The 19,915-nt window shown below is 37.9% G+C and overlaps 7 protein-coding genes and 1 pseudogene across 8 annotated transcripts; 6 read left to right on the plus strand and 2 right to left on the minus strand. All coding sequences in view use genetic code 12, as the record gives it.

Moving 5' to 3' along the window:
- CANMA_001420 (uncharacterized protein) lies at positions 1-798 on the plus strand (the record flags this gene model as incomplete). Its single annotated transcript, XM_051813387.1, has 1 exon — positions 1-798. A coding segment is annotated over one exon (798 nt), but the record flags the coding sequence as incomplete, so codon positions are not given.
- Positions 799-3,995: 3,197 nt separating this feature from the next.
- On the plus strand, positions 3,996-5,393 carry CANMA_001421 (uncharacterized protein; the record flags this gene model as incomplete). Its single annotated transcript, XM_051813388.1, has 1 exon — positions 3,996-5,393. The coding sequence occupies one exon, from the start codon at positions 3,996-3,998 to the stop codon at positions 5,391-5,393; it is 1,398 nt and encodes a 465-aa protein (XP_051672956.1).
- Positions 5,394-5,976: 583 nt separating this feature from the next.
- Positions 5,977-9,300, plus strand: CANMA_001422 (ubiquitin-specific protease; the record flags this gene model as incomplete). Its single annotated transcript, XM_051813389.1, has 1 exon — positions 5,977-9,300. One exon carries the CDS (start codon positions 5,977-5,979, stop codon positions 9,298-9,300), a length of 3,324 nt encoding a protein of 1,107 aa, XP_051672957.1.
- Positions 9,301-9,717: 417 nt separating this feature from the next.
- CANMA_001423 (uncharacterized protein) lies at positions 9,718-10,719 on the minus strand (the record flags this gene model as incomplete). The annotated part of the gene is made up of 1 exon (XM_051813390.1): positions 9,718-10,719. One exon carries the CDS (start codon positions 10,717-10,719, stop codon positions 9,718-9,720), a length of 1,002 nt encoding a protein of 333 aa, XP_051672958.1.
- Positions 10,720-11,674: 955 nt separating this feature from the next.
- CANMA_001424 (uncharacterized protein) lies at positions 11,675-12,427 on the plus strand (the record flags this gene model as incomplete). Its single annotated transcript, XM_051813391.1, has 1 exon — positions 11,675-12,427. One exon carries the CDS (start codon positions 11,675-11,677, stop codon positions 12,425-12,427), a length of 753 nt encoding a protein of 250 aa, XP_051672959.1.
- Positions 12,428-13,503: 1,076 nt separating this feature from the next.
- Positions 13,504-15,348, plus strand: RMS1 (ribosomal lysine N-methyltransferase; the record flags this gene model as incomplete). The annotated part of the gene is made up of 1 exon (XM_051813392.1): positions 13,504-15,348. One exon carries the CDS (start codon positions 13,504-13,506, stop codon positions 15,346-15,348), a length of 1,845 nt encoding a protein of 614 aa, XP_051672960.1.
- Positions 15,349-15,524: 176 nt separating this feature from the next.
- Positions 15,525-18,464, minus strand: CANMA_001426 (uncharacterized protein; the record flags this gene model as incomplete). Its single annotated transcript, XM_051813393.1, has 1 exon — positions 15,525-18,464. One exon carries the CDS (start codon positions 18,462-18,464, stop codon positions 15,525-15,527), a length of 2,940 nt encoding a protein of 979 aa, XP_051672961.1.
- Positions 18,465-19,479: 1,015 nt separating this feature from the next.
- CANMA_001427 lies at positions 19,480-19,915 on the plus strand (annotated as a pseudogene). Its single transcript has one exon. A coding segment is annotated over exon 1 (436 nt).

Raw genomic sequence — 19,915 nt, forward strand, 5'->3', positions numbered from 1 at the left:
TGTTATACACATGTATCCAATAGAAGTCCACAGAATGAAGAGATGGTGAATGAAACATTTCATGTGGATGCATCAGTTGAAGAGGTCGAAGAGGGGCAACATTTGTATGAAGATGGGAATGCTGTTGCTGATAACGAGACCGAAAACGATGCTATTCCAGAGGGGGAGGAGCTTGAGATTTATGAAAATCCTCGCGACTCCATCTACTATTGGGGTCCGTGTCCTACTGATCCAAACTATGGACAGTATTTCCTACCTGGAAGAAGATTGATAAATGCACATATTGATCATACACTTTTGTGCCGAAGATTTGTGCCTGATGGCATCCAGATCAGACGTGTGCCAGACATTGAACTACCGAAATATTTAGAATCGGGAACGTGTTCAGCCGTTGACGAGGCTCGTGTGTTGTCCAGAAGAAAAGTGAAGTTTAACACCGACCTCGAAAAGAGAACTATTACAAAGAAAGAAGTCATTGACAAAAAGGACTATATGATACCAGAGTGCAGACAAATTGAAACAGTGAAGGTCGAGAAACGACCGAAATTCAACTTTGGTTTCGTAAAGAAGGTATTGAAAAAGTTAAAGTTTAAGAAACGGGACAAATTGAAGAGTAGTGATGGGTTGAAGTCTTGTTTGAAAAAGCCAAAGCCCAAAGAAGTTGAAGGGGCTGAAACTGAAACTGAGACGGAAACCGGCTTGAGGCGATGCCACTCCTGCGTCGTTTTGGATAGTCGAAAACTAGATCCTACTCAAGAGCGCCCGAAGATGCTTCTTAGACTCAANGGTAGAAACTGAAACTGGGACTGAAACTGAGACGGAAACCGGCTTGAGGCGATGCAACTCCTGCGTCGTTTTGGATAGTCGAAAACTAGATCCTACTCAAGAGGGCCCGAAGATGCTTCTTAGACTCAACCGTCCAAAGTCCAAATAGTCACTGTCGAAAACAAACCAGACTATGGCAATAAGAAAAAAAGAATTGAGTGGAAGTGGTGAGATGGAATGATATTGTGTTGCGGTTAAGACCAACAATTAGGTCTTTGCGTTTATCCATTGAGGAAGGGGCCGTGAGATCAATACCATGGGATATCGACAACTTCTTCATTTAGCATGTGATTCTCGGAATCCGTCGAAGAGTTCCCTTTCCATGTGTAATCTCGGCAATTACATTTCTCTCCCCTCGCGATAAAAGATAACGAGAAACCAACGCAGAACCATCATAAAAACAAAATAACACTTCGAAATGTGCTCAAATTCTTAAGGAAGATGCTAAACCATTTGGATGTGGTATTGTAAAAAAACTGTTAGCACTTCAGCCATTTTGAAGTCAGTTTGTCTTTGGGAGAAAGTTTCTTTGTAATGTATGCAGTGATGTAAATGAAGAAGTTGGAATTTGTGAAGAAGGGTCTGTGTATGAAGCTGAATCACATGAAGAAGGGCCAGTGTTTGTTGGAAGATCCGTGGGAAATCATTTGTTGTTGTCAATTTGGAAATTGATTGATTGATGTTGCATTTTTTTTTATTCACTTTTTTGTTTTTTGTGTTTGTGTTGTTTGCCATCTTTTTTACCCCATGTCACTTGATTTTTGTATGTTTGTTTTAATTGTTCCTGAAGGTACTAGATTCTTGAGACTTCAGGAACCCCAAGTAGATTTTTGTATCTTGTTTGTTTGTCTGTACTATATTATTAAGAAAACAGAATGTTCAAAAATCTGCCCTGGTTGTACTTTGATCTCTCATTAGTCTTTTTTACTCTGACCTTTTTGACCTGCTGATTTAATTTCCAATGGAGCAACACATTTAGTTGCTCTCTTTTCATAAGAAGTGTACATATTCAAGACTGCTTCGCTAAAAGAGACTACTGTCGCACATTATGTCACTTATATGTTTGTTGCTTTGAAGCCGAGACTGTGACTATGCCCGCCATGAATACATATGATAATTGACGAAATTTGGTGTCTGCTTAGCAAACAAGGACCAAAAAAGAAGAAGGAAAAATGACCAACGAAAACATATCAGACACAAAAACTAAAGTCTATAGCTAAAAGCATAAAAAGCAATTATTAAGAGAGATGGTATTTGTTGCATACATCCAACAGTCAACTTTTGGACACTCTACCGTTGACCTAATTTTTTACATAAATATTATAGACCACATATATGTGACACTGTTGTGGTAAATGATAGAACAAAGAGGCTTTTGAGAGAAATACTAATGAAGTAGTTTGAAAACTCTGTAGTAGTAGTCTTGGATAAGGAGTGTCAAATACACAAGTATTATTTTGTAGTTTTATAAATTTGGTCTAGATCTTTCCTCCTGCAATATTTCATATTTTTGACAAAACCTAAAGTATAAGATCTGAAATATTTTGCTGCGTGGTTATTATTATTGCTATTATTGTTATTATTACATATTAACATGTTTAACTATTGTGTATTGGTGTTATGTTGTATTTTGTATGACTTTTAAAAGACAGGGGGTGTAAAACCGCAAACAAATCAGCGAGCACAGGAAGATATCAACACACCATGAAGCCAAGGGAGGTCTATCGAAAAGATGCACTAAACCACAATTCCCCTCTTTGAAGTTTATTTTCTGAAAGTCGTATATGTGTAGTTTAACCTAGTTTAGTCAAATAGACTAAAGCGTAAATGACTAGTTTTGTGACCGCAATAGAACTGCACGTATTTTGTTTTTTTGTATTACTTTATATCCATAGCTATTTAGCTTGTACAGGCAACACAAGTGTATCATAAACCGAAACGGGAAAGGGAAAATAAGTACAAAGGGGTTACAACAATAACAACAGACGTTTTCGTGTGTTTGCGTGTGATATATTTTTCTGGTTGCTGTACATATACGTAGTAAAAAAGCCCTTTGCTATACAACAACAAATGATCATTAACAACAAAAGAATAGACGTATTTATCCATATTCACCAACACATACAAACATGTATATATATTTAAAAGGGTTCCATTTGAAATCTTTTCATTTTCATCTTCAAAGAAACTTGCTTTCACTACTCGCCAACAAATCGTTTCACTTACACCCAAGGATACGTACATTATATACACGCACATATATATATAGGTCTTTACATTTGATATCTTGAACAACGGGTTTCAGGTTGTAAGAAGATAAATCATGGTTTGTCGTTGCACCATATGTGGTAAATGGTTACATTCGAAACGAATGGCAATCCAGCATGTCAGTATCCAACACAATATTGAGAAGGAAGCACAAGAGAAATTCTTTTATAGTATCAGCGTAAGGTGAAAGGAAGAAGAAAAGATGCAGCCCGAATCGAAGCTCACTACATTAGACATACACATGCACATGCACATGCACAAACACTCTTACATTTCCCATTCAAGGTTCATGGCCAAATGCTGACTGGAAATACATCTCGTTCTATACAACTGAAAAAGATATCCAAAAGCAGTCGGCTGAGAGAGAGAAAGAAAGAAATTCAATGATGTCATTGTTGGTGGAGATTAAAAAATAAAAAGTTAATTTTGGACATAGTTACACAAAAAATAAATTTTTTAAAGTTCTCGAAATAAATTGTGACAGACATCTAAAAACAACGCGACATTGTCACTGCCACTGTCAATTTAATTTTACTAAGAAACCCTTTGTACGTTGAACGATTAGTATTATATAAAAAATTATACAAAAGTGCTAACATTGCTTATACTCGACGATCATAGTATTTGGAATATTCACCCAATACTTTGTTCTTCCGGTTGGCAATATTATTTCTGCTGTATTTCTGCAGTGTACTTATTATATCAGCCAATTTATTTTGGTAGCGCGGCAAGGGGAGAAAATAAAAATCGGACACTAAAAATGGACCACCACACAACCACCCCCTTTGAAAAGCACTTACTATTCATTGGACAGTCATTGTATTACACTCTAGAATAACCACAGTACTTTTGGATACATACACCAGCACGTAGAGATAATTACACACTTGAAAATTTTGGATATGCCTAGCTCTCCCAAGTCCAGATTCAAGCTTATTGTGTTGGCAACCTTCACAGCTTTGATTCTACTTTATTACGTCAAGTCTCAAAAGTCATTATTACCAAAGAACGACCCAATAGGTAATTTGAGGTTTGACTATGATTCATACAGGTCTCTGCAGCAGCAACAGCAGCAACAGCAGCAACAGCAGCAACAGAAAGCTGTACTGCAGGATTCTGAGTCACTGAGTTCACTCAGTAGACCAACACCAACATCAACACTAATAAATGATCCAAAAAATCCTAAAAAGTTTCTAGGTGAAATCAATGCAGTTCCACCGCTGGAGGTTGCACCAATATTGCCAGGCCAAAAGGATCTACTAGGGGTTCCACCGCCAAATTTATTCCTCAACACCATCACTAAACCCGAACCACCGATTCCAAAAGTTTCGTTGCAACCTTTGGCTAATACTTATATCAAGCCACTAAAGTTCAGGATTTACTCACATAATGTTAAAAATGGCGGAACGCATGAATTAATTCCAGGTGAGCTTTCCTGGGAAGAAAGAGTCAAGGACATTACCTCGTCCATGAAGTTCCATGCGACAGAATCGACAATCTTTACTTTGCAAGAGCTCTATAAATACCAAATATTGGATATTATTGCTCAATTAAACAAGTTCGATAAGCAATGGACCTTTTATGGTGCTGGAAGAATCAATGGAGACGAATTGGGGGAGTCTGTCCCCATCATATACAATTCAAACCAATGGGAATTACTTTATAATGATACGTTTTGGTTGAATGGCAAAGACCTGCGCTCTTCCATACCAGGCTGGGATGCAGTGTATACCAGAATTGCATCAGTGGTTACACTCTGTCATAAGCAACTGAACAACATCGTGAATATTTTTAATACTCATTTCGATCATATTGGCATAAGTGCCAAAACTGGATCGGCAGACTTGATTTTGAACAAAGTAGATTATCTTCTGAAATGGAGTGAGAATAAGTGGCCCAGTTTTATTGCCGGCGATTTCAATGCTGAGCCCAATGAAGCCTGTATTAAGCAAATAAAGGAAGTAATGGTTAACAGTGTTGATTTGGCCACGGTGGGAAATATGTTTGGGCATACAAAGTCTAGCGTTACCGGTTTTGAAGGTGAGGTGTTACGAGATGGTGGTCAAAACATTGACTATATTTTTGCTCCCAAATATACAAAGAGAATTGATGAACTAGGAGGCACAAGCGCAGCAAGGAGTGTTTGTGACAAAAGTATCAAATCAAACGTCTTTGAAGAGAAGGCAGAATTGGCATTAGTTCAGTTTGGGATGTTGCACTCAAAGTTTAACGGGCGTTATATGAGTGATCATCGCCCTATAGTTGCTGACTTTGTCATGAACCATAAATGCCAGGTGTAAGTGTTCACAAGGGACATCACTAAGTGAGAGTATGTCTAGAGATGACTTTGTTATTGTTTTTAGATTGTATTTATAGAGTTAATCAAATAGTGATTACCACTTGTAGTGATGCTGTTAATCTGACCTCGCCTGTCCCAATCCTGGCTCTCTCAACCCACAGTTGTTTTATTCAGTGTCGTGACTTAACATTTTGAAAAATGACACTTTGAATTGTAAAGAAAAATATCCGGAAAAGCGAAACAGTGATCAAAATATTTGATCCCCGTGGATATCTTGCTTGAACATACAGATCGTCACATTTATTATCGAGCATTTGCACCATTATATGGGTGATTACATATACTTTACCCAAGAGCATTTACAAGTTTATATCTGTTAAGAAGGTATTGTGAAAAGAGTCATACTCGCCATTTTCCTTTTTACGATCTCTCCGCATAAATAACCCAAAGCCAAGAGATTTCATCTACTCAAAAGATAATAAAAACCAACCACTTCAATGCTGTTACATTATTAGGTGATAACAATACTAGAGAACTGATAGACAAGCACACAAACAGACATATATATCTAATAACACCCAACCATGACGTTTGTATCTTCCTCGCCATCTAAACTAACAGCGTCGTACTTGTCATCTAAAAAACTACCACCGCCACCACCGCCACCCGAGCCATCAGCTCGCAGTCATCACCATCACCAAGAAACTGCAGAGATCCTTAAAACACACTCCTCGATTGCCTCAATACCAGTATCCAACTCTATGAATAAGGCTGGCCATCAAAAACGACATAGCCACCTTGATGTCGAAAATGGAAACAGTAGAAGTAGTAGTCCTGAAAGTAATGGCATCAACAGCAACAGCAACGGCAACAGCAACGGCAACGGCAACAGCAACGGCAACGGCAACAGCAACAGCAACAGCAACAGCAACAGCAACAGCAACAGCAACAGCAACAGCAACAGCAACGGCAGCAGTATCCGCATAGGTGATAACAGGCACCGGTTGTCTACCTCGCCCTCTGCTCCACCATCGCTACCGCAAGTGAAATCAACTGCAATGCAACCTTCAGGGTCAACAAATTCAATATTAAGTCAAGAAGACATTGGGTACTACTATACAAAAATTATCAACTACGAATTTAGAAGTCTACAATTGGACACTGAACTTCAGACAAAATCACTATTTGATCTCATAGATTATTGCGAATCGTTGTATGAGAATGCCAATGATTCGAATAATCATTTACAGGCCATCAAAAGTTATACAAAAGGATTTTTAATCTTTAATTATTTCATAAACAGTTTTGTCATGTTTCATTTTGATGGATTTGACGCATTTATCGAACTGAATGAACAAGACTTCATAATATACTTGAACATTTTTGCATTTTACAATACCGATCAGATTTTTCAAAATGGCAACTATACCGTGAGTTCAAATGATTTACGAGAATTCATAAAGCTGTACCTTATCAAGAAAAACTTGTTGAGTTTCAATCTTGAAGAATTGTATGATTGGTTGTTTCAATATATAACTTATCTTCGAGAGAAAGATCAAGTGGGAGATGAAGACGTTTCAAGTATCGGAGGAGAAGGAAGCAAAGACAATAGAGATAGTGCAGAAAATAGAAGCAGTAGCAGCAGCAATAGAAGCAGCAGTAGTAGCCTCGGCAATTATGGGGACAGGGTCATTGGTAACGCAGATGCAAATGCTGTGTCAAGTGATGAAGCTGACGAATTCGATGAAGAATTGTCATTTATCAAGACTGATTACCCTCCTGTACAAGAAATGGGTCGTCGGTCTCGCGAATCATCTTTTGGTTCTATTGATGGATTCAAAGTACGCTATCCATCTGTGCACTTGACCAAACAGAACGGTCTGCATAACCCGCCAGCTAATAACTCGGTATATGAGAAGGCAAAGAAAAAGCCGCCTCCACCGATACCAAAAGCATTACCTCCAGCATTACTTAATCAACAGTTAGCATCTACAACAGTAACCACTCGACAAGATCACCACGAAATGAATGGACATTTAGGTCAAAATGGCAATGTTAATGAATCAAATGACATCGACAACCACCACCACGATGCTAAGCAAAACCCATACCCAAGAGATGACATTGTGGCAAAACTAAGCGCAGAAGATCTAGACTTGACGATCTCACCTCAAATTAAAACTCAGGTGGATGTCAAACACAACTATACCCGTCCAATACAAAGACCACCTATACCAGTAACCCGGTCAACAGATACTCGCTCAAACGGCAATAACTATGACTCTTCGATGTCGAATCAAAAATACGGGCAGGTGACTCACTCAATACCCAATGTTCGTCAAAATCTGTATCCACAATTTGGTCAACCTATGTATCAACTGTCTTCCCCAATGCCAACATTTCCGCCACCTCAGCCACAACCTCAGCCTACATTGTATCCAAGTTATGGACCACAGTATAGCAATGGTAGTATGATGCAATACCAGCACCCTCCGTATGCATACCAACAACCACCACAACAATACTACCAACCCAACCCCTACGCACAGCCGCAGACTTACTCGCAACCAACTTCCCAGGGACATCCCATGATCCCCGCACACGTATTAGAGCAGCAAGAACAAATTAAATCAAGAAAGATGAGCATACTTAAGGATTATGCCATTTGCGGATTGCGAAACTTTGGTTCATCGTGCTATATCAATTCAACAATACAGATGCTTTTTGGGATTTATTCATTCAAGGTTATTTTCAACCGTGGATACCAGAAATACGTCAAGGACCCTGATTTCTTGAGAATTATGCAACATCCCAATTCACACAAGAAAGATTCTGTTTTGTTAAGTGAAGCTCTTGCGGGATTGTTACGTACTTTCCAACAGAATGGTGGTGTGTCAGTTTCGCCAACCAAATTCATTCGTGTTACTTCGTTGTTGAAACCAGATTTCAACATACCTCATGAGCAACAAGACTCCCAAGAATTTCTTTTGTTTATTTTGGAAAGGTTGCATGCTGAATTATGTGACAAGAGTGTAGAGAATTATGATCCCGAGGTCTTGTGTGCTAAGTGGAACATCAATGTTTCTATTGAGAATCAGTCATCTTATTTCAAATGGTGGAAATCCTTACACGAACACGAAGGTTCAAGCCCCATACTGGATTTATTTCAAGGACATTTACAGAATAAGCTTAGGTGTAACAAGTGCAATTACGAATCAATCACTTACTCAACATTTTCGATTCTTTCGTTACCTATACCGAATACCAAACGACCTAATGAAGTAGTTGATTTGACTTCGTGTCTTAGCTACTATATTCAGGATGAGACGTTGTCTGGTGATAATGCATGGAGGTGCCCCAAATGTCACGGTGAAGTCCCCACCGTGGAGAATCATCCGGTGTTTGTCCAAAAGAAGGGATTGTTCAAGTTGGGCAAATCAAAGAAATCGTCATTGGCTGATGGAAACAAATCGTCCGCATCTAATACAGTATCCACCAAATCTCTAAGCTTTGTTAAATTACCTCCGGTCTTATTCATTCACTTGTCAAGATTTTCCATGTACAACTTAACTGATAAATTGGATACACCCATACGTTATCCTATTGAACTTCGCTTCAACAATCAAGGTCATGAAATCGTATACAAGATATCGGGAATTATCAATCATTTTGGAAATTTGAAAAGTGGTCATTATACTGCCTTAATTAACAAGTCCACTTTGAATGAACTGAAACATGATTTGGAAAATTTGAAACATCCATGTTGGTGTAATTTTGATGATGAAAATTTTAGACCCAATGTTAATAATGGAACTTTGAGGTTTGGTGTTGATGGACAAAGCCATGACGTAAGAGAGATGATATCGACTGATGTGTATGTGTTGTGTTATGAGCGGGTTGACGTTTAGCGGGCTTTTCGCTGAGGTTGACATGTAGAGTTAGAAACTAGGTGTTGAGTTTGGACACTTTTTATTAGATAGAAAATAGTTTAGTTATTAGATTAAATTCCTTAATACAAGGACCATATGTTAGATTCTGTTTGTTACCCCATCTCTTACTACGAGGATACATGTGACTCCAAGTTTGCAATAAAGTCATTTAGAATCAGTGTTTTTGCAACAGAAATATTTCACAAGTAGCTTGTTTTGTCGAACCACGAACGGGAATTGTAGTGTTTGCTTGAAACACTAGACTTTCATCTTCTAATTTTCAAAAAGAGCATAGCAATTTACAGTATTCAAATACTTGAAAACGATTTCTATCTATGCTATATACAATAGTATTTGTTAGCAGGTTTCCCCTACCCCAGATGACGTGCCTAAGATCTAAACGTAGGGATCAGTTTCTTTATCTAGCCATGACCAAAGCTTATCGCCAACTTCTTCGCTCAATAAATCTTTTCTAGCTTTAGCAGGAACTCCAAATGACACACTGTGATCACCATCCTTCACGTCCGGAGAGAAGGCAGCATACAACACTGTGTATGCACCAAAACGTTGCGGGTACAAAACGTACTTGTAAATATATTTCTCCATGTTGGTTGCGTATCTTTGTAAATCAGTATTCAAATATCCTGGGCAAATAGAGCTACTGATGACGTTGGGATAACCGTGCTTTCTCGACCATGTACGTGCTTGGATCAAATTAGCAGCTTTGCTCTGTCCATAAAGCTGGCTCTTGACATTGGTAGTAAATTTAGGTACTTTATCAAAATTGATATCCTCCCAAAAGACACCTCCTTTTGGGGCAAGCATATGAGCTGTAGATGATAACCACACAATCCTGGACAATCCCGGTGGATTCGTTTTGGAAGTCTCGATGAATAAAGGGTCTAATAAACGCTGTAACAAGTGGTGACCCAACACATTAGTTCCAAGTTGTAATTCATAGCCTTGTTTGGCTTTTGCACCTTGAGGCGGCATCATAACACCAGCATTATTGATTATAATGTCCACTCTATCCTCCTTTGCCAAAAATTTCTCCACTGCCGGCTTGACAGTGGTGAGGTCACTCAAGTCAACTTGAATAAATCCAATTTCTCTTTTGCGAACATCGTATTCACTTGCAACTTCTTGCTTGAGCTTCTCAATTGCATCAAGGGTCTTTTCCTTGTTTCTTGAAAAGATATAGATTCTAGCCCTTGTTGCACCAGCTAAAGACTTGACTGTTTCGTAACCAAGACCAGTGTTACCTCCAGTAACAATAACCACTTTCCCCTCCAATGACGGATAATCTTTTTCGGTAAACTTTGGTTTACCTGGCCAGAAACCATGAAGGACTTGTCTCCAGTCTGCAAAACTTCTAGAAGGAATATCAGGATAAGACATATTTTTTGTTTAACTCCAAGTAGTTTTTAATGTGCTTTGTAGATTGTATATGCTCAACACCGAGATCAAGAAACTGAAAAAAATAACAGATCATTTCAAGCCCTTTATATATTCTGGGGTGGGTCGTGAACCAACATGTCTCGAAACATTTGAGTATACAGCTATTGCATATGGTTGTTGAGACCGTTTGCTTTTGTCGGAACGTCTACTGTCCTTTACGCGCTTTCCGTTCTGGGTTTCATAGCCGCATCTAACTATCCGAATTTCAAATGCAATACTCAAAACTCTATTACTGTTTACTATATTCATTGCTTGACGGCAACGGGTGTAATTTGGCATGATTCATTTTAGTTGCCGTCATGAAATTTCAACCGGAACGCTAGCTTCCTAAAACTTTATTTTTTTACTTCAGAAGCTCGGGTGATATCAAATGGGGAAATACCGGAACCGATTCTCTTTTCTCTCGGCCGTCATAGATTGAATAAAGCTCAAAAGGAGTTGGAAGAGGTATCATGCCTTACTCTACCAACAGAACCCTTTATAGTACACAAATTGATCGAACCTTGCCTCAAATATAACCTTTTTTTATGCATGCACAAGGTAAGTCAACTGGAACTACAGCTGTGAAGGGCAGATAAGTTCTGCCTCACCTAGCTGTTCTAGAATGTATTTTAGAGACAAGATTGCTTCTAAACATCCACACGTTTATACTTAATGACATGCTTAGTCGACTTACAAAACTTCGCGTAAACTTAAGTGGTAGTAGGTGGAATTGGCAACCATTTATTAATTTCTCATTGGTATGATTTATGAACCATGAGACAAAGTTAAATAAAAAGATTCCGTGTCAGGAAAAACTTCGCTGACCTGCGCAAAACTTTCTTTCGCGACACTTACTGCAAGGTAGATGCACTATTCAATTCTATAATCACTTAACTCACCACAACTCCTCCTCATGGCTAGAGCAGATATTGGCACTTCTAAGTACGAAGCCAAAAGATTGAAAGCAAGTGGACTACAAAAGCTAAAATATTACTGTCAAATATGTTCAAAACAATGTCGAGATTCAAATGGATTTAAAAACCACCTACAATCAAAGTCTCATCTAGGTCGAATATCCAACTTGCAATCGAGTGGGGAATCTAGTAGCATAGTATCTTCCTACTCCCATCAATTTCAGACTGATTTTTTGAACCTATTACGCGTGAACCACGGCACCAAATCAATCAATGCCAATAGATTTTATCAAGAGTATATTCGACAACGTGACCATGTACACATGAATGTAACTCGATGGAAAAGTTTGACCTCATTTGTTAAGCATTTGGGCCAAAACGGGCTTGTTAAAGTAACTCAAACTGATGAAAGTGGGGAGAATAGTGAGATGGATAGTGAAGGGTTCAACTTGGAGATTAGGCTAATTGATTCGCAAGAAATTCAAAGGTTGAAGAATAAGGAAGACGAGGAGTATTTAAGAGCCGATAATGAAATAAATGACAGGTTTATACGAAAGCAGATAAAACGTGGACAAGAATTGGAGATAAAAAAGCAGAAGGAAACGGCTCTTGATGATGACTTAGCTAAAGTTACAAATAAGGCAGAAATTCATTGTGAATCTATTGAAAGAGTAGCAGCTCCAATCAGATTAAGTGTCAAGAAGAAGCCGGTAGGTAAATTGAAATCAGCATTTAACGATGATAGTGATTGAACTGTGTTTTCGATGGTCTGTCCGTAGAGCTATATTCGATGCCTTTTCTGTTTCAAATAAGAACCAGCTTCTCATTGATTCTTTTTCTTCATAATATCCTACTGACCTAGCATTAATGCATTTGAAAACAAGTAGCATTGATTGGATGAGTAATGAAAGGTTATAAATTGTTTTTGGGTACACTCAAAGGTCATTTCGACTACATGACTATGAATGCCCCTTAGCTTTGCAACATTAGCTATGTTGAAATTAGACATTGAAAATTGAAGCATAACCCCAATTGAAATACTATGTCTATAAGTTTCCTTTGCCGAAGTAGATAGGGCCATTAGGACACATCTTGTGCAAGTGGCTGAGTCTGGTGACTTTGTTTTTATGGATCTAACACAAATGATTAAATAAAGATCTGTGATGACTTATCATAAATGTGGAGATTGATTCTCAATTGGAGAACCATTTATTTGAACACGTTTAAACTACACAGGGGAACAAGTGGTGGTAAAATTCAAACACCCCATCAGCACCATATAGAATCTATTGAAAATCTCATAGAGTACTTTATAGAGCAATTCTCAATATCAAATAATACTATCACAACAGTACCCCTTTGAAAGATATTGTAGCTCTTCTGTAGAATAATCAGCAGGTCAAAAAGGTCAGAGTAAAAAAGACTAATGAGAGATCAAAGTACAACCAGGGCAGATTTTTGAACATTCTGTTTTCTTAATAATGTAGTACAGACAAACAAACAAGATACAAAAATCTACTTGGGGTTCCTGAAGTCTCAAGAATCTGGTACATCTAGGAACAAAAACATACAAAAATCAAGTGACATGGGGTAAAAAAAGATGGCAAGCAACACAAACACAAACACAGAAAACGAAAAGTGAATAAAAAAAATGCAACATCAATCAATCAATCGCCAAATTTTTTCGGGCGAACCAAATCGATGCGATGTGACGAGAACAATGTAAATGAAAACCAAAAAGAGCTACAGGCAGTTGTGAAGCCAATTACATCATCGAGAAATCAATAGTGAAGTTCTAACAAACCAAGTATCATCCTCCTAATTAGCAATGTCTTTAGTCTCACAGTTGAAAGATGATTTCAATGAGTCAACCTCAGAATATCTCGAGTGGTTAAAGTCCCGTAATGTCAACATATCATCCAAGATTACCATACATGATTACACTTCAATCAATCAAGGGCGTGGAGTGATTGCGTTAAAGGATATAAAAGAAGGAGAGATCTTGGCTACTATTCCTAAAACTGCACTCATAAATGTTCAACAAAATTTACTCATCTGTGAACACCCCAATTTGAAGCATTACTTAATGAGACTCTCCCATTGGGATGCGTTGATAATCATTCTATTGTTCGAACTTCGCAATAAAGAACAAAGTCAGTGGTTGAAATATATCAATGTTTTACCGCAGAAGGGATTCAATCAATTGATGTTTTGGAGCCAAAATGAATTGAATTTGTTACAACCAAGTTATGTCATAGAAAGGGTAGGCAAGGAGGCTGCTGACGAAATGTATCATAAAGCGTTAGATATAATCAAGGAGTTGAAAATAGATGAGTTAGACGAGGTCGCATTTGATGAGTATAACGTTGTTGCAACTATAATTATGTCGTACTCGTTTGATGTCGAGTTGACGAAAGAAGAGGAGAAAGATGTTAGGGAACAGCTTGGTGAAGCAGAACAAGAAGAAGATCGTAATTTTGATGAAGGGGAGGAAGTACCGGAACTAGTTCAACACGGGCATGGTTCACATAACGGGACCACGGAAGTAAAATCATTACTTGAAAGAAATGGAATACCACTAGACGAGGCTGGTGAAGTAATCAATGATCTGGCAGAATTGCAATATGTTGAAGAACTGGAACGGGAACACAATGATGGAGAGGGAGGCGAAGAAGGAGAGGAAGATGATGAAGAAGAGGAGGAAGGAGGGGAAGAGGAAGAAGATGATGATTATGAAGCCAGTTCTGGACCCCCAGAAATACTAAGCGATGGGTATATCAAATCAATGGTGCCCTTAGCTGATACGTTGAATGCCGACACAAATTACAACAATGCTATTATAAACTATGAACAGAACGCCTTAGTCATAACCAGCATCAAAGCAATCAAGAAAGGTGACCAAGTCTACAACACATACTCAAATCACCCAAATGGTGAAATTTTACGGCGATATGGCTATGTTGAACCCCGTGGCTCAAAGGGCGATTTTGGAGAGGTCCCGATATCCATTATATACCAATTCTTTATTGAAAAATATTTGGTGCATGAGACTGACTTGAGTCAATTACTTGAGATCGTTGGCGAAATTACATTTCAAGAACAAATGAAAGATAATTCGTTAGATGACGATGAAGTGACTGAACTTATACTAGATTCATATGATTGTTTCAAAACCGGTGAAGTAACAATTGAATTAATCTTTTTGGTACAGTTATTAACTACATTTTTTATGATACAAAGAACAAATGAAGAAATCACGCATCATTCAGTGAGACGAGTATATCGTAAAATCTATCAACTTATTGAATCGAAAAAGATAACTCAAGGATCAGTCAAGAACTTGCAAGAAATTTTACAGATTAGATTAGATCAATATCCCGATTATGCTGCTGAGCCATTTACCAAGGATACAGGATCCATGGCTCGTGATGTAATGGCGGCAATCGTGTTGAAAAGTGAATTCCAGTCATTGAGTGCATGTCTCCAGGATTTGCAAAAGACAGTAGAAAGGACGTTGGATGCGCCAGTCAAGGTTATAAATGATGCTAAATTGGCTAGGGCAATTACAGATGTTGGCGAAAAGGGACATGTCGCCGGTAGCGGGAAATCTACAGGTGGAAAGAGGCCAGGAGGCGAAAGTGAAAGTAATAAGGCAAAGAAATTAAAACGATGAATATCAGTAACGGTAAAGTAAGACGTATTTTTAAGTTTTGTTCTAATCATTTGTATTATAATATTACATATCTACTCATATTGCACCAAGCAACACTATTTTTTCTCCAACAGGATATCTGTTGAAAGCATTTTACTATCCTTCTCCGACAGGCAATCACCACAATCCAGTTGTTGTTATTGCCTTTGCTTCACTTCCTCCAACGTCTTTACAATTAAAGGCCTTGGTCGTGAAACAACAAATGCTGGCTCCATCTTTTTTGGTTGCTGTTTATTGACAATATTCCTAAATTTTATCCCAAACGAGGACGAATTTTTATCCTCCTTGTTATTGTAATTGTTCCCACTACTGGAGCAAGATGCCCCATAGAAAGTCCCGTTTGCTAGTTTTCTATTTTCCCATAATTCCTTCACTTCGGGATCGATTTGATCATTAACAAAATACTTTTCATAAACTTTATCAATTTCACGTACTCGATAATCATTTTTCAACTTACGCAACTCTGACTCCCGAAGTTGTCGGACAAATGACGATTGGATAGAGCTGGTACGAGTGATATCATTGGAAATGATATCATCGTTTGAAACTCCATTAGTGTTTGCGACCCTAATGCTACCTCCACGAAACAAAAATTCTTCCTCACGAATAGATGACAACCCATCGTCGTTATATTCACAACCACAGGCTGTGTTGCGATATGATTCGTGAGTGGAATGTCGTGCCATTTGATTAAATGGTGAGACGACTGCTTTATATTCAAATTGTCTTTCAAATTCATCCTGGCTAGTTATTGCACTTGCTTGCTTGAAAAGAGGTCTATCCCTAATTCGAGACTTGTGGATGGATACACATGTTCTAATCAACCAATATATCAATTGCATTATGAATAATAGAACCACAACGCTGTGTACGATCAACTGAATGTAAGCCACATAAGTTTTAACTGCTTCGCTTGCATTGACTGAGGCAATAAAAGGAATGCAGAGAACCGTACATAAGCATTTTGCCACAGGAAACATAAAGTGTGACGACCAAGGGGCAACAGGAACAAAGTAGGGCTTGACGGTAAATAAGGCGAATAGCTCAATAGCCGAAGTAATCATCAAACAAGTTACTTGAGCAACACCACTGTATTGAAGCACTCCAATAATGATCAGGTTTGCAAACACAATTGCAAAGTCGAATATAACATAAATGACTCTTTGTGGCTTGTATTTGTGGTACAAAAATGACCATACCAAGATGGTCTTCAAATTAGTGTATAATTTCGAAACGTTTGCCGAACTTTTGATCTTCAATCTGTGGTAAAACGATATCAAGTAATGAAATATAAAGAAAAGTACCAAAGCAATCCAGATTCCTAGTAATATAGATGCTAGTGATAAGCTAACGTTGGGAATAGTGAAATAACGTAGAGTGTGACCAGAATGAAGTGTCCCGTTACTAAATTGTGTATTGTCACTAAAATTGCCCAATACACTAGTGCCTTGGTTTGGCTGCCCGGATGCTGGAGCGTTTGAAATTGTTCTTTTGCTGTTATAATTAGTTGCATTTAGAGCCAAAATATCCCCTCCCCATGGAGCAGAAAAGGATTCTCCAAAAGAAAACAATCTGTGGGGAATTCGCAACTCATTGTAAGGTGTGGTGAATGATAGAGCACCAACCTTTAAGTCATGGAAACTTGCAAAACGATGATGCTTGCCATTCAAACCATTGGCAGCTAGAAACATGAACAAGCTTAGCACTAGGAACGGCATACCAAACACAGATAACCAAATCTGCAAAACCTGACCCACTACCAAATACAAATTCTTTTTCGACAAAAATACAAAATCAGATGGATTTTTAACTAATGATTTGTTATAATGCAGTTTCAAAGCTTTGTCAAGGAATCGTTTTGAGAACATAATTATCTGTCTCACAATGATTGTAGAGCACATAACCATCCCTAGGTCAGCCATAAAATTGGGCCAGTTGTTTCTTACTTGTGCTCGCGAATTATACTGGGTTAGAGTTGACAATCCTCCTGTTGAAAAAGTAGTATACACCCCATCATCCACTTGTGCTTGATGGCCTCTAGTCTCATCCTTGACCAAAATAAAATCAATCAATGCACACCATGAAATTTGACCGATCATGGGTTGATAAAAACCGGGATATTGAAGATTTAACCCACCTAGAAATAATGCGTATTGAAGGTAAGTAATAATTCCCGATAAGCTTGCATCTCCTTGTTTTAGAAGCTTTGCGTTACATATTGTAGACGCTTTGAATAGGTATGGGTTAGTGGACTCTTGGTAAGATGAACAAGTCACTGTAAAGATGTTGACCACTAGTGTGGTCACTAGGAGAACCAAGACGCCAACGCTAATAATATCGTCGATAAATCCTGGTTGTATCAAGGTAATGTAAGATTTTCTGCATCCGATAATATCCTTTTCCTCATTGTTGTCATAAACAACAAAGGTTACTTGGTATGATCCTAGTCGATGAAAATGTTGACTGATATCGGCCTCATAATAAATCATTATTGAATCGTTGTAGTATAAAGGACATTGAACTAGGTCACCAGTCACATTTGTAAAAAGTTCGGAAATGGTAAAATCTGATGACCCTAGATCTGTGTCGTTGAAGTGCCCAATTAATGAATTATTACTGTATGCATTTTGTGAACGTACTTGCGGTATGGTGCCATTGGTAATAATATCCGTTACATTTTTTGCTGCATTTGAAAACCTTGGGCCCTCTCTGTACGCGGTTGTATCCTTAACTGATACTAAATCACAAAATCTCCTGCTTTCATCTATTATCGGTCGTCCCATGTAATTTATCTTTATTCGTAAATTTGTGTACAGGCTTGTCGTTTGGTTGTAGTCACTAATGGCAACATCTGTATCACTATTGTCTCCGTAGTAATTAATCACTTGAGAATTTATAAGGAATTTTAATTTCCTCAGTTCCTTGTCTATAGCTACATCAGTAATAAACGGTCGAAATTTGCTCCAAGCTTCCTCTATACGGCAGTCCTGACTATCGACAAAAGTGGACAGTGCAGGACGGGTAAAGCACGTTAAGAAGACAAGAACGAATGCTAGTAGTGTATATGGATAAAGCATGATAGTCAAAGCCCACTTTTATTTTATCTATGAATGAAAACTAAGCTTTAAATCCAGGTCATACGTTGGTCACACTGCAAGGGGCGCAGAGTAACATATATGTTACTTTGTTGCTTGTTGAGGGGAAAGCAGTGGGTAACCTATAAAGTGTGGGTAATAATTAAAGTTTTGATTCTATACCTCTTGTACTGTTCAAATGAGGCGACTTAAATGTGTGACAAAGTGTATGTGATGTATGTATGGTGTTATGGTGGGTTAGCCGTTGCTTTCAAAAAATTTTAATTTCTTTTTTCTATCAATTTCAGAGTGTCCTGTATATGACTAGAACTGAAATTGAAATCGGCAATTGATGCAAACTTGATAACGCATCACGTGCTAGTTTTTTAATATTGTCATTGCCAGATCCTTACACTTTGCCACAACAATAAGAGATAGAGATACCATACATGTTGTAATATTAAATACCTTGAATTTTGCTTTACTAAGAGAGATTGAATTAAGCGTTCAATGTTCCTCAACTACAGAGTTTATTCGAAAATAATATTTTCAACTACCATCGCCTTGAAACGTAGTACCCACTTGCAAAGTGAATTAATCTTAGAACATAATGGAAACAAGTTTCGTTGTGAGCGGGTGGTTGAGTTATAACTCTAGGAACTGTAACTCTAGGAGCTGGCCTCGTTGCACAAATTAAATCTGCCTTTAAAGCCAAAACATATTTGCAGAAGAGACTATATAATAAGGTCCCTAAATACTAGCTATTAAAGAATAGTTACCCCAAACTATGACTTAATTATACTAAAACGATGCATCCTTAACAGAACATACGTAGTGCAGTAGACTGTTCTTTTGCACCCAGGAAAAGAAATTTGTAGAAGTGATTTGTCATCATTCGCTGCAAAAAAAAAAGATTAAAAATTGAGAATATTACTTCCCAAATCAATGTTATTCTTCTTTCACACAAGCAATTGACTAATCAATATATTACGATAATCTAGAACACCTCAAATTAAACATGTCTCAAGGTACTTTATATGTTATGGAAATTTCTCGAAGATCTTGGGCTGTTCAAGATATCGTCAAACATTACAAATTAGATATTAAAGTCACTACTGAAAAAGATGCTGCTTTCAATGCTAAATTCCCATTAGCTAAGACCCCAGCTTTTATCGGCCCTAAAGGATATGCTTTATGTGAGACTATTGCCATTGCTACTTACTTACTCTCATTGGTTCCAAAGGAGCAATTGGGTGGACTTTTAGGTAAGAATGCTCAACAATATGCATCCATTATCAAATACGTTTCATTATTTAATCAGGAGTGGTTAGATGCCGTTTTCCCAGATTTTGAAATGGCTATCAATAAGATACCGTTTAATAAAAAGATATATGATGAAAACTTGGCCAAATTGGATGTTTTGGGTAAGATTTTAGAAACCAGATTGTCTGATT

Source organism: Candida margitis (assembly GCF_024628925.1).
Source record: "Candida margitis strain CBS 14175 chromosome Unknown scaffold101, whole genome shotgun sequence".
In the NCBI taxonomy this organism is placed as follows: Eukaryota; Fungi; Ascomycota; class Pichiomycetes; order Serinales; family Debaryomycetaceae; genus Lodderomyces; species Lodderomyces margitis.